The sequence below is a fragment of the Pelophylax lessonae genome, assembly GCF_965119305.1.
Source record: "Pelophylax lessonae genome assembly, chromosome: 5".
Taxonomy (NCBI): Eukaryota; Metazoa; Chordata; class Amphibia; order Anura; family Ranidae; genus Pelophylax; species Pelophylax lessonae.
This window is the reverse complement of record NC_138772.1, coordinates 149,163,563-149,185,065: the sequence shown is the minus strand read 5'-3', so window position 1 is coordinate 149,185,065 and position 21,503 is coordinate 149,163,563. Positions and strand designations below refer to the sequence as shown.

The following is a 21,503-nucleotide window of genomic DNA, read 5'->3' as shown; positions in this document are numbered from 1 at the left end:
TTATTAATATTTAGCAGCAGCAAAGATTCATAGATTTTAATGATCTTCCCTGTGTTTGCTTCATCCTCAGTTGTCATGCTCTCATGGGCGATATTCTAATGAAGTAATTAACCTCAATTTTAAAAATAGAATTCTTTTTTTTTTTCTTGTTCAGATACAGTACATCTTTCATGCTCAGTTACCTAATGTCCTTTTGTCCCCTGTAAAACAGAAATGTAATTCATTTTCCTGCTGCAGTCTTAAAGAAAGTGTTTGTATACTATAATATTCTTCTGCTGTTTTAGAATTGGACTCTATTATCTTTGTAAAAAGTCTAAGGCCTCTTTCACACTGATGGACCAATTGGGTCCACCTGTCAGTTTTTCAGGTGGATCCAATCGAACCATCCATTGCTCTCTATGGAATGGCAGATGTCAGCGGCCATGTGTCCGCTGATACCCACCGGCATTCTATCCAAGCAAGTCCTCTAAAAACAGATGGATGGGGATTTCTCCCCATCCGTCTGGAAGATAAGAAAACAGTCAGATGGAAATGGATAGGCAGTCCATTTCCATCCACCTGCCCCATAGAGAAGACCAGCTGTGTCCGTGTCTGCTCTGCATAGCAGCACAGACATGGACCTGTGCGTGCTCGCCCCCCACAGGCGCCTGAGCGAGCGACGTAGCGGTACGTCACTTTGCCCAGCAGTGGCAGAGTGCAGCAGTATATGTACGGTGGGCGGGGCGCAAGTGGTTAAAAATGATAACATGTGGGTGAATGCAGATAAAATTGTCATTTATAAAGACAGGAGATTTCCTGATGGGCATTTGGAATCAAAAAAGTTGTGACTGATCATAACTTTATAAGTTTGAACATTATGATGATTGTAACACCAACTATAATTTGTAAATTCAGATTACGGTAGTATTAAGAGAAGGGGCGGCAAGTATCTGATATGTTATAAAAGTTAGATGTTTAAATAATATATTTTCATTTATGATCAGCTCTGAACTATGCTTTGCTCTGTTTTTCATTATGAAAGATTTAGACAGCTTTAGGCCACATTTTTAAGTAAATGAATAATAAATAGCTCATGTTGTAGGCATGGTTTCTTTCAGAGTAAAAGGTGTATGCTGAAAGAAATCCTCTGAGAACTGCTGAAAATTATTTATAAAACATTTGAAGCATGTCATCCTCCACCTTGTGGTGACTTCACTGACTAATTTCTAGAAATTCCAGCCAGAAGAAGGTGATTACATCACAAGAAAAGGTTAGCAGAGTCTGAATTGGATGAGTTCCAGAGAAGATTTTCATCATATTTTTCTTTAGGGGTTACAAAGTACTGTTTGCTGTTAAAATGGCATGAAGTCTTTATAAATTGAATAAATTCCTTGATAGCACAATGGATATAATTCAACTTGGTGTGCACCAAATGCCTTTTCTTTTCCAGTTAATATATTATAAAATTAGTATTCATATTTTCCAAAACACATTTAATAGCACATATAAACCATAATCTCCTAAAAAATGTATTTATCCATTATTATAGATTCATAAAAAAAAAAAACGGAATAAACTAATAAACAGCTGCTAGCAAGTGAAAGGCACTATACTTAAACCTTTTATGAAAGGCCAATAAATGCAGGGCTGTGGAAACAAAAACATGAATTCATGATGTAGGGAAGTTCATAAATATATATAAAATTTGTGAAAAAGTTCATATAACAAGATAATGGTGATCCTCCCATGTCCCAGTCAGATGAATTGGCAACTCACCAGAGATCCAGACTGCCCTAATAGGTGCAGCATAAATAAGATCACAATCATTCCTAAAAAAACTTCTATAATCCAAATGTGCTTTCTATAACTGGAACTCAGGAAGCATCCCAAAAAAAGATAAAAACATATAGTGTAACACTGTTATGAACTACCAACTAAGAGCATACACCCGTGAAAATAGTGCCACACTGTGCAAAAAGAAAGTGTCCAAGAAAACAGCAGCCTTCACCCACATGCAATGCATACTCACTGCCGAATAATGAGTGGGTGAGTGTGCAGCAAAAGAGCTTAGTAGTAACAGATGCAGACATCCACGCAAGGAATCCTTGACTCTCCTTCCTATATCCACCAGGGGGCAATACTCTACTTGTTGCTCAGAAACCATCATAATAAATAAATAAATAGAAAAAACGCCATATAGTGCGGTATTTATTAAACTTAAGAACAGCAGCAAGAGTACAGTATACCAGTAAGCCTCGGTTTCCACTAGTGCGGCTACGAAGTCGTGCTACTTCTAGCACGACTTCGTAGCAAAAGTAAACCACGGCTTCAGTTAGACTTGTCCCTCATATATAGAGGGAAGTCGCGCTCAAAAGTAGTACACGATTTACTTTTGAGGTCGCGGCAACTGAAGCCGCGGCAGTGGAAACGTGCCCCATTGTGTCAAGTCGCACCGCAAGTCGCACTAGTGGAAACCGAGCCTAAAATCCGAATGCATATGATAAAAACCATATAGTAAGCCATTGCCACTTATATCAATTGCTACCACTCGGATCTCCGATGTGGCAGTGTGAGGTCACGCTCTAAGCTCCACCCAACGCAATTCACACCATAGTGCATCCTTAGGGGCCTCTAGTGTCTAAATTTGCAGCCATCATTATGTAGCCTACCTCCAGAACACAGTACAACCTAATTTCCATTCCGGGGCCATTTTGTGAGTGATATTTAAACAACTAATGGTCGCCATTTTCTCATGGACTATAGAGGTATATACAATAAATCAGATGCCATTTTCCCAAGGTCCTATAAATGGCGGTCATAATGCTGTGGACCGAAAGGTGATTAACCTCCAACAGGCTAAAAAATATTTAAGTACCAAAAAATCAAACCAAAAAGCATACTTAAAGTAGAGTACCAAACTCAATGTAGCCCCAGGAGATATCAGACCACAAAAGATAGGATACAACAAAAAAATGTACAAAAAAAAAAAAGAATTAATATGTGACTAAATATACAGTAAGTATAGTACCATCTACTGTAGAGTAGAATAGGCAACATACAACACAAATACAAATTTGTAAATAAATTATAATGATGATTAAAAATCACCAATGGTAATTAGGCTTAAACAATCCCAAACAATAAAGCCCAAAAAATGACAGTATATGCATGTCACCAAGTTTGCATTTGTATAATTCTGAGGTAGATTACATAATAATAAACAATACAACAGCAAGAAAAACTGAGCACAAAAACATCAAAAAAACATTTGTGTAGCCCCCAAAAAGGAGATAATACATACTATGCATTGCCCTATCCCCAAAGATATTTTGCATAATGATCACTTATTATAATGTAATAAGGGACAACAAATATTGAAAAATTAGTCCATGGTATCCTATTTCACCATATCACAAAAAATTAGTACTTGTTGCAACATTCCAGTTCTGCTTGCACTTGATGTTCTGTTGGAACAATGATATACCTCTATGATTATATTCAAAATGTATTGTAATCAAAAACAATAAATATATATGTCCAACTGGTAAATCTGTAATTGGGTTGGAGCAAGGTATGTGAACACCACTTGAGAAATCCATATCTAGCACATATAAAAATACATTCAATAGGTTTCTTCAACACAGTAAATTATGGCTTGCATAAAATACAGAAATTGCTAACTAAATAACTGAAAATTACCAAAACATGGGATGGTCACAGAGGTGGGAAATTTTAAAATCCAACCACATTTAGATAAAGAGGTTTTTATATATATATATATATATATATATATATATATATATATATATATATATATATACATTTATACAGTAAATACATAACAAAAATATTTAACGTGGTTGTAAGCCCTCCCATATACGCAGTGAAGGACTAACCTCATGTGATACACAGAGATGAAACAAATCCTTCTACGTAAGTTGTACAAGTTTATCTGCAGTCTCCTCTTCAAATTGGGCCTACATCAATAAGTCATCAGAGCAAAATTTCCTCCGCACGGGACGCTGACTGATGTTTCAGCAGTATGATACCATGTCATCAAAAGAAAAGCTTGATGAGCAAACTCATTAAATAGCATTAAATTATCCCTTTTGTTGCCAGAGCCATTTTTGCATTTTTTATTTACATGTTAAAAAGCCATTTTAGGCCTATGTTTATAAATAACCCGAAAAACATTATATACAGTATTTTCTGAAAGCAGACACCCTAAAGAATGCTTGCATCATTTAAGCCAGGAAGCACATTGAAACAAAATATTGTCAGAATTTATTTTGGATTTGCAATTATTTACATCTGTAGGTTTACAGAAAAGACTGGCACTTTCTTTTGCATTAATCTCTTCGCAATGGTGAAATCCAAGCAGACAATAGAATTTATGTCAACATTGTATGTAAATCTGAACCATAGATTTTATCTGTGTGCAAATGCATTAGGTTCATCAACTGAACCAGTACTGAAACAGTAGATGTCATGTCATCAATGTACCTATACCGTGATTTCATATGGCTCAGGCACATGGTAAGATCCCCATGAGAAAGAAATCACACTACAACTCCTCCAGGTACATGTTTACATATAAAAGTATGAAAATAGTCCCCTTCACTGCTCTGAACCTCTGCATATAGAGGCCGTGAGAGTCTGTAAGCATAAATACATTCTGCAAAATAAAAAAATCCAGTGACCACAACAAAAAGACATTATAGCAATATTGACTAATTTACCACTTATTTAAAAAATCTTGAAACTGCTTTAACTACCAATTATTTAAATTTATGATTTGTATTAGACAAATTTGAATTTTTGTAAAAAATGTAATCCAAAATTTTGAAATTGTCACTAAAGCAAGAAATTAGAATAGATCACCCAATCTGGACATGTTCCGATTACAGTTGTCCAAGATTTCTGTTACTTTAGAGAGATTTCCTCTTATTCTCTGTTGTGCCTCCAGGACATGAAGTAAACAAAAATCTCCCCAGACAGCACAAATAACCTAAGGGTAATACATCTAACCTTCCCTACTCTAGCAAAAACAATACACTTTTAACAATCAGTAAATAGGGAACTGCTCCACAGTGCATGAAGATGCAGGGGTTAGGGGGCCTTTTTTTTAAAGATCATTCACTGTTTTTTAGGAATATGTAAAAAAGTGAGTTTCCATAGGCTGGCCACAGGTGGTTCACTTAAGATTGTAAATTTTATTACACAATCATTTTTTTACGGTATCATGCAATCCTTAAAAAAATACCTTTCTAGGTTGAAACATTTTGTAAATATGACTATTTTAAACAAATATATATTGGCTCTCTCAAGTAGCAGTTTATTTATTCTTAAATTTAACATATATTAGACAATCACATTTAATAATCTTTTTATTTTTTAGTTCAGAATTACTTATAAGAACTGCAATAGAGTTTTTCCACTTTATAATGTACTGTGCTTCTTCATAACACCAGGGGTCCTATTCAGTGAAAGTTTGCAAAGTGTTGAAGTGGTCTGATTTCACTTTTGCATTCATAAGTACTCAATAAACTGTCAGAATACCATAGGTATTCATGCACCAATGATTGGAAAATGTGCATAACCTTGTCTGCTATTCAGAAACCTGTCTGTCTTTAGATTTGTATTTATTGTATTGAAATGTGAAATTTATACAGTACATTATTTGATGTAGGTAGGATGTTTGATAACAGTTATTACATTTGTTTTAGCTTCACGCAGTTTCAATTTGTCCTGCCAGACATTATATTGGCCATATGTGTATTAATCACAATGCTGCTGTGATTGCAGAGAGTAGAACTTCAGATTACCTTTTTTTACAGTATTCTTTATTTCAGCCATTATTGTGGATTGTGACCTGAAACAAAATACAGTGAAAATCAGGGTGGCAGATAATTAAATGTAACCTATGATCTCTGCCATTGTGCTGTCTGTAAATAGTGTGCTTTCTATGGTTAGTATTGTAGGAACAACATCATGCTAAGGTGTAGGAATTATCTGATATAATAAACAGCTCTCAATTTGGCGAAACAAGTAATTGGACCTTTGGTTTAGTTATTAGCTTTTAGTGGGACTGGCTGCTAGCATTCTGACATTTAGTTTTATCTTTTTTCATCAGAAACCCTGAAAAATAATCATACCCCAAGTAAAAATGGAGACATTGACTTAAGACCCTGAACAGTCAATACTGATGACATAAAATGCAGAATCGTATCCACTTGCAGACTGCCCACCATACATTTTCTGTGGCAAGGTGGCTGCTCTGCACCAGATCACGCACCTAGTACATGAGCTGACGCTTCCAGGCCTGGGGCACATGCGTGTGCTGCCAGCGACCAGCTCCTACTGTAATTATACACAGCAGAAATCCAGCAGCGGGTACTGTGGACTCGATGTCTGCCAGCACCTGCAGATACACAAGTCACAGGCAGAACCACAATCTGTCTATGTAAACAAGGCAGATTGTCGTTCTGTCAGAGGGGAAGGTATGGATCCTATGTTTCTGCTAAGCAGGAACACTGATCTTTGCCTTCCCCTAGTTAAAGCACCTCCCCCACAGCGAGTAAGCACAACCTAGGCACACAGTTAACCCTCTGATCGCCTCTGATGTAAACCCCTTCCCAGCCAGTGTCATTAGTACAGTGACAGTGCATATTTTTTAGCACTGATCACTGTATTAGTGTCACTGGTCCCCATAAAGTGCCAGAAGTGTCAGTTAGTGTCCCAATTTATCAACCGCAATATCGCAGTCCCGCTAAAAGTTGCTGATCATTGCCATAGCTAGTAAAATAGAAACAAAAATTTCCCATAGTTTGTAGGTGCTATAACGTTTGTGCAAACCAATCATTATACGCCTATTGGGATTTTTTTCCAAAAATATGTAGCAGAATACTTATGGGCCTAAATTGATGAAGAAATTTACATTTTGTTTGGTATGTGTTATAGTAGAAGTTAAAAAATATTGTTTTTATTTTTTTTAAATTGCCGGCTTTTTTTGGTTATAGCACAAAATATAAAAAACGCAGAGGTGATCAAATACCACAAAAAGAAAGCTCTAATTATGGTAAAAAAAAGGTCATAGATTTTAATTTGGGCACAATGTTGCATGACTGTGTAATAGTTAGTTAAAATAATGCAGTACTGTATCGCAAATAATGGCCTGGTCAGGAAGGGGGTAAAACCTTCTGGAGGTCAAGTGGTTAAAGCTAAACTCCATAAATTATTATTTTTTTTTTTTTTACATTGGATCAGCTTGATTACCTTGGATAATTATCAATAAGTTACATCCAGAAGGCCACTAGAAGTCCATTGTATTAGGCTGTGCTACATACAGTAAGTACCGTCCTATTCTGGGTGCTGCTGGAGTGATATCTACTCTGGTACACTAAACACAGAAAGTCACTTGCTCTTCACCTCTGCCATTCACCAAAACATCTTTTATTATTTCCAATGAATGCAAGTAGGTAATGTACTAAAACTGGAGCACATGGTGCAACTGTGCATAGTAACCAATTAGCTTCAAACTCTCAGTTTGTTCATTTAAGCTTTGACAATAAAACCTAGACATTGATTGGTTACTATGCACAGTTGCACCAGATTCTGTGTTCTCCAGTTTTAGTAAATTCCCCCAAAAGTGTTCTCTAATTGGACAAGATAAAGGAGAAGAACAGATGACATTACTTTCACCGCCTTGTTTAGTGGATAGTGGATTAATTTGAAGAGGTTTGTTTAATTGCTATTGGTATAGATAGGTTGTTATGCTTTTTAAAGGCTCAAGAAAAAAAAAATCTGACAATTTCATATACAAGTGTGCAGTTAAAACAATACAATTGGGTAAATGTCTATGTAATTGCCATTGCTTTCAGAGAATAATTCTTAGCAACCTTTCTACCTATATACCATATAAGTGGACTTTATGAGCACAACTACACCAGGTAACATAAAATACAATCTTACCTGTATTTTATCTTACCTGGTGTAGCTGTGCCCATAAAGTCTATGAACTGTGGTTCAAATATATATTTTTTGTCATATATGTAGAATATTTTAGGATGTGGCTCTGTGATACCCTTAGGGTTACCAAGTGTCCATTGTTCCTCTCAGTGGTCCCTCGTTCATTCAGCCTTTAATGCTACATATCATTGCGATATGCACAAAAATGCAAAAACTCATTGGACTTTATTATGGTAGTTGTTATCGATATCCTCGTCCATGTTCTATTATCCAAAATACAAAGTTTCCATAATGTTACGCTATCTCTGTTCCAGTAATTTTTTCTTAAATCCCCTAAGTGGCCTTATTATAACCTATAATGTGATTCCTTTCCTGCATTACGTATGTTTTCCACATCCAAGGCAAGACCATCTACAGTGTTGGTAATGGGAGGGATGGCAGGCATTTGGACTATGCATCAGCACCGTCAGCACCAAGTTATGTAATTATAATTGTCACTGATAAAGGGTCTTTGTAGGACAAACTGCTAAATAATGACCATAGGGTCTTAGCTATGTTGTGTTATTTTTGTTAAAATGGTGTTTGATATCCATTCCCATCCGAGAAGACTTCTTTATAGGCATTAAAGTGATCATAGGAAAAACCAAGAGGACCTATTTTTGTGCTATAGTCAGGTCAGTTATTTATTTGTTCTAGTGGCACCATCTGCATTTTCTACAGGGATTAATACAGTTGCAGGTTTTAAGATTCTTTGGACTTACCCCATATACTCCAGTATAAGGTACACCACACTGCTATCATCTTCATCATATGAAGATAAGTCTGGGTAAAACAAGACTTTTTTTTGTCTTTTCGTTGCAGATGGACCCAGTTCAAAAAGCAGTCATAAATCACACTTTTGGTGTTCCCTTACCGCAACGAAGAAAGCCAATTCCCCCCTGCAATAGTTGTCAGCTGAAATTTAATTCTGAAGTAAGTTCTTGACTTTCTGGTCCTCATGCACCAAATAGTTGCCTATTGAGCAGTGTTTACATTCACTGTGTTTAGGGTAGCTGATCACTGTTTCTGCGACATCATTATTTTTGAATGATGGATTATATAGTATTTTACCACAAATGTCAAATTCAAACTGTATTTAGGGCTTTTTTACAGCGGGAACACGGGGGAACGCAGTTCCTGCACCTCCAGCACTGAATGTATGTCATAGCAAGGGGTGTGAGGTGTTCTGAAGGGTCTATTAGTGCTGACTGCTGTGGGATCTATTGTCACTGGTGGGGATCTGTTCTTGTGTGAGGGTCTATTGTTGCTGGGGATCTTATGTGGCTGGTAGGGATCTACTGTTGATGGAGAGGTCTATTGTTGCTGGCTGCAGGAGGGTCTAATGATGCTGGCTGCATGGAGATCTGTTGTTGCTGCGGGGGGGGGGGTTATAATTATGCTGGAATAGATCTTTTGTTGTTGGGTGTGATTTTTTGTTGTGGTTGGTACATTGCTGCTGTGTGGGGGTCTATTGTTATATGGGGGTACTATTGTTGCTGTGGTGGGGTCTATTGATTTGTGGGGTCTATAGTTGCTGGGATGGGATCTATTGTTGCTGGGGTGGGGTCAATTGTTGCTGGGGGAGTCTATTGTTACTGGGGGATCTATTGTTGCTGGCTGAAGGGGATCTATTTTACTGCTTTTCTTGTTATCATTAACACATTTTATACAAATGATTTAGCACAACAAAATGTATTTTCTAAAAGGGGTGGTACTGGGAGGTGGGTAGGAGGGGGAACCAAGGGACAGTGCTCAAAGGTGGGTAGGGGGTGGAGACAAGGGGGAGTTCCCGCCCCTCAAAAGGGGGAGTTCCCACACCTATTCTCTGAGAAAAAAGCCCTGACTATACCTATATCAGCTATACATGAGGCTGAGCCTGCCACTAGGGGATTCGTCAGTATCCACTTCTCTGTTTACTGCCTTCACCAGAGCCTTGTCTGGTTGAATGTCCAAGATACATAAAATAAAGAAAAGGTCCAAACAGTAAAATTCAAGAACTGTGAGGCTTAGTAAGATTTATCAGCTCACATCAGCAGCAGCCATAGAATGCCTAGACATATTTCACTCTGTAGTGCTTAATTATATATCCTTATGATTAAGCACTACGGTGTGAAATATGTCAAAACTGCTGCTTATGTTGGTTGTTAATTCTTTATAAACCTCACCTCCAAACTCACATTATCTGTGTTCAGGGTGGTGCACCCACACCTGCATATATGTCAAATTGGGAGCAGCAGCTGTGTCCCAATGGACATCCATAGAACTGACCACATGGGGATGCACAGAACACCTGTACATCCCTGTGTAGGAAAACACAGCCTTTCATGGGCGTACACTGCAGTACACCCAAAGTAAACAAGGCCTTAAGCCCTCATTCACATAGAAGCTCTGGCCCATATAGCTCAAATGAGTAGTTTGTTATTGAGGCTTGAGCCTGCCTGGTGGTGCTTTCAGGAAACCTACATTGCTCTATATGGACACAGCAGTTGTACAAACGCAGCCCCAGGTCCTAATTTGACAGGTTTGCAGGTGCAAGTGAGTGCCCTTGAATGCACACTGTCTGTGTTTGGAGCCAAGCACTCACCACTACATCCAGTGCTCACTTTGCGTTATGGGGCACATAACCAGCGTGCACTGATAAGCATTGTACACAAGCACTGCAGTCCATTCTTAGAAAGCATTGTAGTGCTTTTATTTATTTTATTTTTTACAATTAATTTTTGAATTACATTCACTCAACTCTATGTACCTCAGTGCATTGGACACATTGCTACACACTGCATTGCAATAAAATGGGTGCCTGCATCATTTTATCACAAAATACAAACATGCAATGCCACATGGCACTGGAATTGGACATTGGCCAAAATACATAGTTAATCTCCAGATTGCTTATTTATAGTCTTACGATTGTCACTGTTTTACAAAAAGGTACAATTTTAAATGTACAGCTTAAAAAAAAAAAATTGTTACTTATTAGCTTAATACAATTTTAGCATTTAGATTTAGTAGGAATTAAGCAGGAATTTTGTAAACAATGCTATGTTTCTACCTGCTAATTATGCTTTTAGTTTTGTTTTTGCTTTTTGGTGAAAATAGTGATTTAATAAAAAGTAAAAAAAATAGAACATTTTGCAAAAATGGTCTGGCCACTTAGGTTTAAAAGTGTAGCGAAAAAGCTGGCAGTGAAAGAGTTCAAGAAAGGGTTCTTCTCTTTATAGTAGTACAATATCTGCATTCAGTATTCCTTTTATAGTAGGGAAATGGAACTGATATGTCAATCTTTGTGGCACTAGTTTATGAATGAATGTATTCTTATGGCCCATACACACGTGCAGATTATCTGAAGACTTTTGTCTTCAGATTTACCTTTTCTATGTAGTGCAAGGGCCTGCCGGATTGCATACAAATTGAAAGTGTTTAGGTTTGACCTCATATTATATGGTTTTGGTAAGTCTGCAGACAAAAGTCTTCAGATAATCTGCACGTGTGTATGGGGCATTAGAGTAAGCCATCAACCTAGTTTGTAATATAGTCAGGAAAACATGCAAGCTATGTCAAGTCTTTATTGCTGTCTTTGTACTTATAGGGAAAATTACACAAATTTTCTAATCCAGTAACACCTATTAAAAGAAAATAAAGTAAGGGGAAATCTCTACAATGGAGGGGAAGCAACAAAAACCTGAAAGAGAAAACAATGTATAGTCCTCACAATGCTACCGATTTCACATGCAGAACTTTATTGAACAATTGGCAGAGGCATCCGCCCATCCCTCTCTGCTGATGCATTTTACCCCCCCCCCCCTACTGCAGCTTAAAAGGGTGGTAAAGTCAGAAGGTTTTTTTATCTTAATGCATTCTATGCATTAGGACAAAAAGCCTTCTGTGTGCAGCAGCCTCCCTCAACCCTCCCTAATGCTTACCTGAATCCCCTCCCGATCCAGTGATGTCCACGGCTGTCTCAGCTGTCTGGGACTTCCCTCTCCATTGGCTAAGACACAGCAGTGGTGTCATTGGCTCCCGCTGCTGTCAATCAATGAGGAGAGAGATGGGGCGGGGCCTAACCACATCTCCGTTTCTTTTATTTTTTTTTAAATCACGTTATTTTTATTAACATTTTTTAAATTCATACAAACAACACATTTAATTTTATAGAACAACACACCAACACAATCTCATGTACATAATAATGATGTTACCCCTCCCCATCCCCAAAACAATGTCATAAAGTAAAAACAAAAAAAATCTCCATTTCTGAATGGAAACCCCGTAGCTGTGACTCGGCTCTGGTGCCCTAACAGCAAACTGCTTGCTGTGGGGGCACTCAAAGGCAGGGAGGGGCCAGGAGAGCCGAAGAGGGACCCAAGAAAAGGAGGATCCAGGCTGCTCTGCGCAAAACCAACTGCACAGAGGAGGTAAGTATAACACGTTTATTATTTTTATTTTAAAAAAAACAGACTTTACAATGATTTTAATTGTAGACTAAAAACAAACGGGGGTGTTAAAAAGTATTTACACACAAAAGCCTGACAGAAGTTCTAATCCAAAACCGATCATTTCAAACAGACTAAAAAACATTTTGGGTGGCTGCAGGAGGTCGACTGACTGACCCACCCAGTCTACGTGGCCGACACCTCGCACGGGATCCATCGGACCTCTTTCTCTTTCTGCCTGTTCTGCCCCCCCTCTCTCCCTTGGTGATCTGTGGTGGGCGCGCGGCCGGCTTCGCCTGCTGGCTCCTACTGTCTCCTTCTGACCCTACCCCTGACCTTCTTAGTACCCCTTTCTGGGTACTCCTTCCCTCACCTCTTGACCCTTCTCCCCCCCATTTGTGCTCCGTGTCTTTTCCCAATGTGTTGTAAGCCCCTTCTTTTCGGGTTTCTTAGTGAGAAAAGTTTCTTATCGGTTATTTCCTTGTTTACGTTACTCGCTGTCTAGCATTGCTCTGATGTAAGATGTTCCCCATTACCTGTAGATCTACTGTAGTCTTTATACGATTCTGAAGATCCTACTATTTTTTCATGTCCTTTAATGATGAAAGTGGGTCTGATGTTTATTTTTTCTGTCTGGCATTGTTATATTGCTGCACTGTAATCCCCTTTCTCACTTGCTTAATGTACTTTGGTTCTATACGCTTCAACACGGCTATGTTTGAACATATGTATATTACTTGTATTCTTTCTTATCTTTAATAAAGAAGAATTTGAAAAAAATAAATACATTTTGGGTGTTACTATTCATTTCCAATAGTTATTTAGCACCAACCTGTTATGCAGTGCTTTTTGAAAAGCACATATGTTCACACTGGGGTCATTGTGAGAGGAAGCCAATTAAAGTGTACCTAAAGCCAAGAGCAAAAATATAATATATTGTTGCTCACTACTTCTTATACACAGTGGCTGCATTTGTTTTCTTTTTTGAATGCTTTTTCTTTTATTTTCACTTGGTGATCTTATTAGTAACACACTTACTGTCCTAGGCTGCTCTCACCTAATTTGGACTACAGAACACGCCCTCTCCTTATCTCCATAGGTGAAGGTAATCTGTTGCTCACATACTGTAAGTGCTGATAATACTGCTTGAGATTTCAATGCAGAAGAGAAGGAGTGCACAGGAAGTTAGAAATTAAGTGGATTTCTGGCTTACATTTCATGGCTTACATGGATTTCTTTTTTTCTGGCCGTTGAAATAAAAGAACACCCAAGCAATTGATGTGCCCACTGCCCAGCACTAAAAAGGGTATAGATGCATTTACATGCGTTTTTACGTGCTTGGGTGCATCAAGTGTTTTTTGATATTGCAACTTTCCTCTTCTGAACTCATTGGCTCTGGTTTTTTTTTTCCTTACTCTAAATGCCTGTAAATGCTAATGTGTGTATGGAAACATAGGCTAACATTGAGGGATGTTTAGAAGCAGATAAAAATGCAAAATGCCTCTAAAAACAACATTTAAAATGTCATATGTGCATGAGGCCTTTATTTATTATTAAAATCAAATTTATGTGTAAGCAATATTTTTTTATTTAAAGTTTGCTAATATTTTAAATGTACTCGTTTAGTTTAACCACTTCCAGCGAATCAACATAACCCTACGTCGGCTCAGAGAAGTGGTTGTACTGGGGTGATGCTTGCAGCTAGAGGCATCATCCCATTACCGTTTTTTAGAGCCGGCGGTTGGCTTTCAGGTGATAACAGCTGATGTGGCTCAGGAGCCGCTCGGCCTTTACGCCAGTGAGTGGGAGGGGACTCCCCTCCTTCCCGCCACCTTCTGCCGCTCTGCCCGGGTCTCCCGTCCCACCGAGAGACCCGAGCAACCAGTCGGCATGTCCGCCGGCTGGTTGGAGTCCCAATCAAAGTCGAATTTGGCTTTTATCAGGTCTCCGATGTAGTAACCCGGAAGCTGCGTGATGACGCCACGGCCAGGTTACTCGCTGGCTAAAGGCGCCGAATTAAAAAAACTGTCACTATTCAAAAATGCAGATTTCGCCATTTTGAATACATTGAAGGGCAGTGGAGGGGTCTGGGGTCTTTGAGACCCCTGATCCTTCCATGAAGAGTACCTGTCACTGCCTATTACTGTCACAAGGGATTTTTACATTGATTGTGGCAGCAATAAATGTGATCAGATTTTTTTTTTAAACTGTGCTGAAATTAAAAACTTAAATAAAATAATCAGGAAAACATTTTTTTAAAGTGCCTCCATCGCCGCGAGCTTGCGCACGAAAGAAAATGCATGCGTAAGTTGTGCCCGCAAATGAAAGCGGTGTTCAAACCACACATGTGAGGTATTGCTGCGATTGCCAATGCGAGAGCAATAATTCTAAAAAAGGGGCTACTCTGTAACTCTAAACTGGTAACCGTTAAAATATGTAAATCGTCGCCTATGGAAATTTTTATGTACCGTAGTTTGTCGCCTTTCCGCGGGTGTGTGCAATTTTCAACCGTAACATGTTAGGTATCTATTTACTCGGTGTGACATCATCTTTCACATTATACAAAAAAATAATGTGCTAACTGTACTGTTTAGTGTTTTTTAAAAGTAAAATTTATTTTTTTCCCAAAAAAATGGCGTTTGAAAGACCGCTGCGCAAATACCCTTGTGGCAAAAAATATTGCAATGACTGCCATTTTATTTTCCAGAGTCTTTGCTAAAAAATATATATAATGTTTGGGGGTTCTAAGTAATTTTCTAGATAAAAATACAGACTTTTAACTTGTAAGCACCATGTGTCAGAAATGGGCTCGGTCCAGAAGTGGTTAAAATGCTTACATCTCACTCTGTAAAGAATTATATAATTCACTTAAACAGTTTACATTGTCATGTTTTTCATCTTAATACATAACAGCAAATTTACAACTTACAGCTAAACATGCAAATATACAGCAACATTTTCTGTTTATAAATGGAATCATTTGTAGATTTGAAATCTTTGAAGTTTTAGAATACATAAAAGTTGACTGCAGTTTCATTTTACATCAAAAGATAAAATAATTATTTAGAATACACTTGTTTTTTATTTTTTTTTTTTTTTTTGGACTAAAGTCATTTTGTTACATGAACATGCAATAGAAAATTCAGAGATAATAAATAAATGAGAACCAAAAATAATATTTCTACACCCAGGGAGGAATTTATCAATACTGGAGCAGTCAGAATCTTTAGCAGCTGTGCATGGCAACCAATCATTTCCTATCTTTACCTTGATCATTTAAAGCCTAAGTTTAAAAAAAAAAAAAAAAAAAAAAGCAAATTAGCACAAGGAACATTACTTACCTTCAGTGAGATGTGTCTCTTGTGCTGCTGTGTCCTCCTTTCACCAAAATCTTCCTCCTCCGATGCACCCTCCACTCCCGCTGCTGTTATCTTTGCGGTGAGGATTTATGGAACTGAGGGGCTGTGACAGGCACTCATCAAAAATGCCCAACTATGCCCACTCTTTCCACCCAGCTGATCCAATTTAAACACATTATTTTTTTTTCAATTATAGATTTTATTAAGGGTAAAGAAGGATATATACATATACAAAAATGATATACATTATAATCATGCAAATAGACTTTATACATAGACAAAACTCTTGTATTATCCAGCTAAGAAGAGGTATCTCTACTTATTCCCCCCTCTCGCTTCAATTATACTTTTCTCATCTTCTTGCAATTATTCATTAGTACAGCCCTTTCCCGCCCTATCATTATAACTTTTATTTATACTAAAGCAACCCCAGAATAAACAAATAACCCCAAAAATAGAAAAATAAACAAAAAAAAAAAAAGGAAAGGGGAAAAAAGAGGGAAAGGGTAGGGGAGGAACACAGAAAAAGCTTCCCAATTTCCTAACTGTTCTTCATCTCTCTAAAAGAGCTATCCCTTCACTCGAAAAAGTAAATGAGTTCCATTCACCCCATATCTCTGTATATTTCTCCCTTTTATGTTGCGATGTCAGCACTAGATCCTCCATTTTATTTATTTCATCTACTTTCCGAATCCATTCAGCTATTGTTGGAGGTGTCTGTTTTTTCCAGTTGTGAGGAATACAGGATCTAGCCACATTTGCAAGATGACATATCACTGACTTTCTATATCTTTTAACTGGTATATTATTTAATTGTAAAAGAAAAAAGGCCGGGTCATCTAATATCTCATCTTCTGTGAATTTTTGCATGATCTCTCTAACTTTTTTGCAAAATTCTGTCAGCTTGGGGCAGGACCAAAAAATATGTAATAATGTGCCTTCTTCCAACGAGCAACGCCAACACCGGTATTATTATTCAAGATTCTATGTAATTTATATGGAATATAATACCATCTTGTCGAAATTTTAAAATTCATCTCTTGATATTTTGTACATATAGATGATTTCAGAGCCAGATTAATCATTCGTTGTCGTTGCTCGAGGGAGAATGCACTAACCAAATCCCTCCCCCATTTGTCGAAATAAGATAACTGGTACTGCACTTCAGGTGTATTTATCAAATTATACATTTTAGAAATCCCCTGAGAGAAATTTCCTCTATCTGAGCAATATTTTTCAAAATTTGTCAATTGACGATTATATTTCTGCGGGTTGGGGATTGAAACCTAAAAAATTACTTAATTGAAGTGCATTCCAAAAAGGGAGTCTGAAACCTTCTATCTCGTTTATTAGTGTTTCCAGTGAGAACCATTTATCTTCTCTTAAAAAGTGTGAGGCTTAAAAATAGCCCACCTTACCAAGAGATCTGAAAGATTGAACTTCCAATTCCATGGTAAATTGTGGGTTCCCCAAAATAGGGAATAATGGTGATTCACGCGAAGAGAGAGATCTCTGGAAACATATTTGTGAACAGATTTGTAGTGTCGTGCCAATTGTCTGATGTAATTTTAATTCAATTGGTAGATGATCATAACACCATAGTGCCCTGTTAAGGGAAATAGGTGTACATTCTTGTTCAATTTGTACCCAGAGTTTAGATTCCCCATGCCGACACCAATCAATTTGTCTTCGAAGATGAGAAGCCTGGTAGTATTTACGAATATCTGGAATTGCCATTCAATTTAAACACATTATAATTAAAACATAATTTATGAATGGAGCAGGTGAACCTATCAATCATCCACCCCTCCTCCATTCATAGAGTTTGTTTCATTCATGGAAGTTGTTGTAAAGGCTTCTAGGAATGCTGGGTGGAAAGGGCGGGCATAGTTGGGCACTCTCCGTTCTATTAACCCCCGCCACATCAGAGGATTAGAGTAATGTGGGTGGGGTTTTGGAGGAGGAAGATTTCAGTGAAAGGGGGACACAGCAGAACATGGGACACATCAAACAAAACATAAGTAATATTCTTTGTGCTGATTTTTATTTTTATATATTTATTTTTTGCTTGTTTTACGTAAGCTGATTAGTTGCTATGCATATCTACCTCAGATTCTGTCTTTTCCAGTTTTGATAACCTCCCTTTTCACAGTTTTATCTCACATTTTAATAATAGAATAGGCATAGAACGGAATAATTTGATCAGTTTATTAGGATAAGTAAATCTTCGCTGGTCACTTTATTCTGTTGGCCTCTACAGTTAGACTTTTCCAATAGAGATAAACAGCTCTATGCGATGCATATACTGACTCAGAAAAGTTTAAGGGCTTAAATAATGTGCGTGTAAACCCTTACCTTACCTAAAACAACCAATTCAGTTTAAGCTAGAAGAAATGCCAGGCAAAACACTTGAGGATAAAAAACATTACAAGTACCTTTTTTCCTTTTTTTCATAAGTGACCACATTATCATTGGAGACTTAGAGAGCTGTAGATAGAGACTGTGGGCAGGGGGGGGGGGGTGTCAGCAAGAAGCAGAGAAAGAGCAGCACACTGATCTTCCCAGTGAATGGCAATGCAGGGATGCATGTCAGCACAAGTTTAACCATTGGAGTACAGGCAGGCTGTGTACACAGCACAGCCAGGAAACTAATCACACTAGGATGGATGTGCTTCCCATACCTAGCATGGTCAGTTTGAAATAGGATAGTAGATGGACTGGCAGGATCACCAGAAATTTCACCCAGAGGAAGTAATGCAAATGGATACTTTTTACCATAAGTACATGGTGTAACATATACATATCCAGCATATTAAATGTTGGGGTAACAAACAAGTTGGGGTGACAATTTCTCTTAAAAGCGCAAAGTAGAATGACAACACCACTTTCTCAGAGATGTCAGTGGGTGGTCTAGAAGGCGAAGGAGTAAATTTAATTAGTTAGTTCTGATAAAGTGTGTACTGACGAAATATTCATAAAGAAATGGTTGGCAAGCAATTTGAAATGTTTTTTTTTTAAGGACTGAGAAAGTCTAGGTAGGAGTGGATAGATACTGTAGATCAAGGTGAATGAATCTAGGTATTAATCCTTGTGTAAATGCTTTAAGTTTCTTTAACCTGCTCAGGTCTATTGTAATACGACGGTCGAGCGGGAGCCCTGTTATCCTGGGAGGAGTTCATATGACATTCTCTCAGGATTGTGCCTCGCACATGCCCCACTGGACACAGATGATGACAGATCACTGTACCAGCCCACTGCCGGTACCATGTTAATGCTCTGGCCAATCACAGCAGATCACATGACAATTGTACACAATGAAAGGCTTTGATTCATGTCATTCTTTGTATACTAATGTGAAGAGTTATGTGATTGGCCACAGTGATAATATGGACAGACAGGGCCAATCACAGCCCATCTGTGCCCTGTGATTAGCTGTGGCCAATTACAGCTAATCACAATAGTAAACACTGAATTAATAGTTTTCATTTAGGAAAAATGGTTGCTTATAACTATAACATTTCACAAATATAAGCAATCATAGCAATCACCTGAGCTCCTCCCAAGAGTAGTACACTATTACAATGGTAACACTGTATTGCTCTGGCCACTGTATGTAAAAAATGAAAAATTTAAAAATAAAATGTAATGGAAAGAAAAAAATATTTAAAAAATTGAAAAAAATATTTATTTGTCTTTTTTTTTTTACATTTTTTTTCTTCATTTCCAAAAAATGATGGCAAAAAATTACAATTTCAAAAAACCCGCCATATCTCTTACTAAATATCTTGGATTGTCTATTTTGGAGATGTTTGGGGGATATTCGTACTGCACTGGCATTTTCGAGCCTCAAGAAATACATTTTCAAGTATATATACTATAGTTTGTGGACTCTGTAACTTTCCTACATATTAAATAATATACACTTACAGTATTTGGGTTATTTTCACCAAAGAAATGTAACAGTATACATTTTGGCCTAAATTTATGAAGAAAGATGATTTATTTGCAAAATGTTATAATAGAAACAAAGAATTTTTTTTTATGTTTGGGTTACCAAGAAGTGATGAAATACCACTGAAAGAAAAGTGTGGGGAAAAAATTATAAAAAATAAAATTTCCACACAATTGTCATTCAAAGTGTGACAGCGCAATTGTTTTTCAAAATGTGACAGCGCTAAAAGCTGAAAAATGGCTAAAAAGTGGTTAACCACTTGCCGACTGCCAGCAGTAGATATACTGTGGCAGGTTGGCTCTGTACTGGTAAAAAACGTAACTGTACGCGGTTTTGCGAGACCGCTAGTTGGGGTATGCGCACTCGGCGATTGGCTACAGGTGGAGCCAATCAGTGGGTCCAGGGCCACAATTGCCGCTGGGCACCTGTGATCGCTCCCTGGTGTTTACAACAGCAGACCGCTGTTCTGTCAGGTATGAACACAGGGATCCTATGTTCCTCTTATTTAGGAACACTGTGTTCCTCTTATTTAGGAACACAGGTCTCTGTGTTCACGAAGCAAGCCCATCTTCCACACAGTTAGAAAGCACCCCCTAGGGACACATTTAACCCTTTGATTGCCTCTCGTGTTAACCCCTTCCCTGCCAGTGTCATTATACAGTAACAGTGCATATGTATAGCACTGATTACTGTAGTAATGTCACTGGTCCCCCCAAAAGTGTCAAAAATGTCAATTAGGTGTCCGATCTGTCCGCTACAATGCTACAGTCCTGCTAAAAATTGCTGATCGCCGCCATTACCAGTGAAAAAAAAAAAGAATTACAGAAATCTTTCCCCTAGTTTGTAGACGCAATAACTTTTGCGCAAACCAATTAATATATGCTTATTGGCATTCTTATTACCAAAAATATGTAGCAGAATACAAATTGGCCTAAAATGATGAAAAAAATAGATTTTTACATTTTTTTTATTAGGAATGTTATATAGCAAAAAGTAAAAAATATTGCCTTTTTTTTTTTAGAATTGTCAATATTTATTTTTTTTATAGCGCAAAAAAAAAAAAAAAAAAATCAGAGGTGATCAAATGCCACCAAAAGAAAGCTCTATTTGTGGGAAAAAGGGACATCAATTTTATTTGGGTATGGCATCACACGACCACCCAATTGTCAGTTAAATAAATGCAGTGCTGTATTGCAAAAAATAGCCTGGTCGTTAGGGGGAAAACCTTCCGGTCCAGAAGTGGTTAAAGGTGTTTTCATTAGCCTGTCAGTTAAAATTATAGTTTGCTACAGAATAGAACTGAGGAGTCTAATGCAGAAGAAGATTTCGAAGTTTTGAGCAATGGAAAGTACATCTATGTTTTCATATTCGATTCTAGGACTCGCACACCGAGGTTTAATGCAATTTACTTTGGCCTTAAAATGTTTAAAGGAAGCTATAATTTACATTGAGAACTGATATAACCTACATAATTGCTAAACTATCCATCTCATAACACTAATAAAAATTACTTTTTCAATGAAATCTGTAGCCAACTGTGACTTTTTAAACCTGGTCAAAAAAATCCAAATAGTAGCAACCTTGACATTACCCTGAGTATTCTGTATATTATTTACATACATGATAACGCCAGAAATCTAATATCCTTGCTAATGTGATTGGCTCATTACTTTTCCCAGCAGTCTGCAGAACGCTGGAGATACAGTTTTAGGAATCCTCAGAAAGATTTTGTTGGGATCACTTGCCAAAGGAACAATATGTCTTTTGTGATTA

General features: G+C 37.6%; 1 protein-coding gene across 2 annotated transcripts in view; it reads left to right on the top strand.

The window, feature by feature from the left end:
- The window catches only part of ZNF385D (zinc finger protein 385D), a 473,768-nt gene that overhangs the window by 268,122 nt on the left and 184,143 nt on the right, over nt 1-21,503 (top strand). Inside the window, exon 3 of one of the 2 annotated variants that reach the window (XM_082259105.1) lies at nt 8,809-8,919. The exons of the other annotated variant lie outside the window; for it this stretch is intronic. Coding sequence (XP_082115231.1) covers nt 8,809-8,919 — 111 coding nt within the window. The remainder of the gene's footprint in view (nt 1-8,808; nt 8,920-21,503) is intronic. 2 annotated transcript variants of the gene reach the window in all.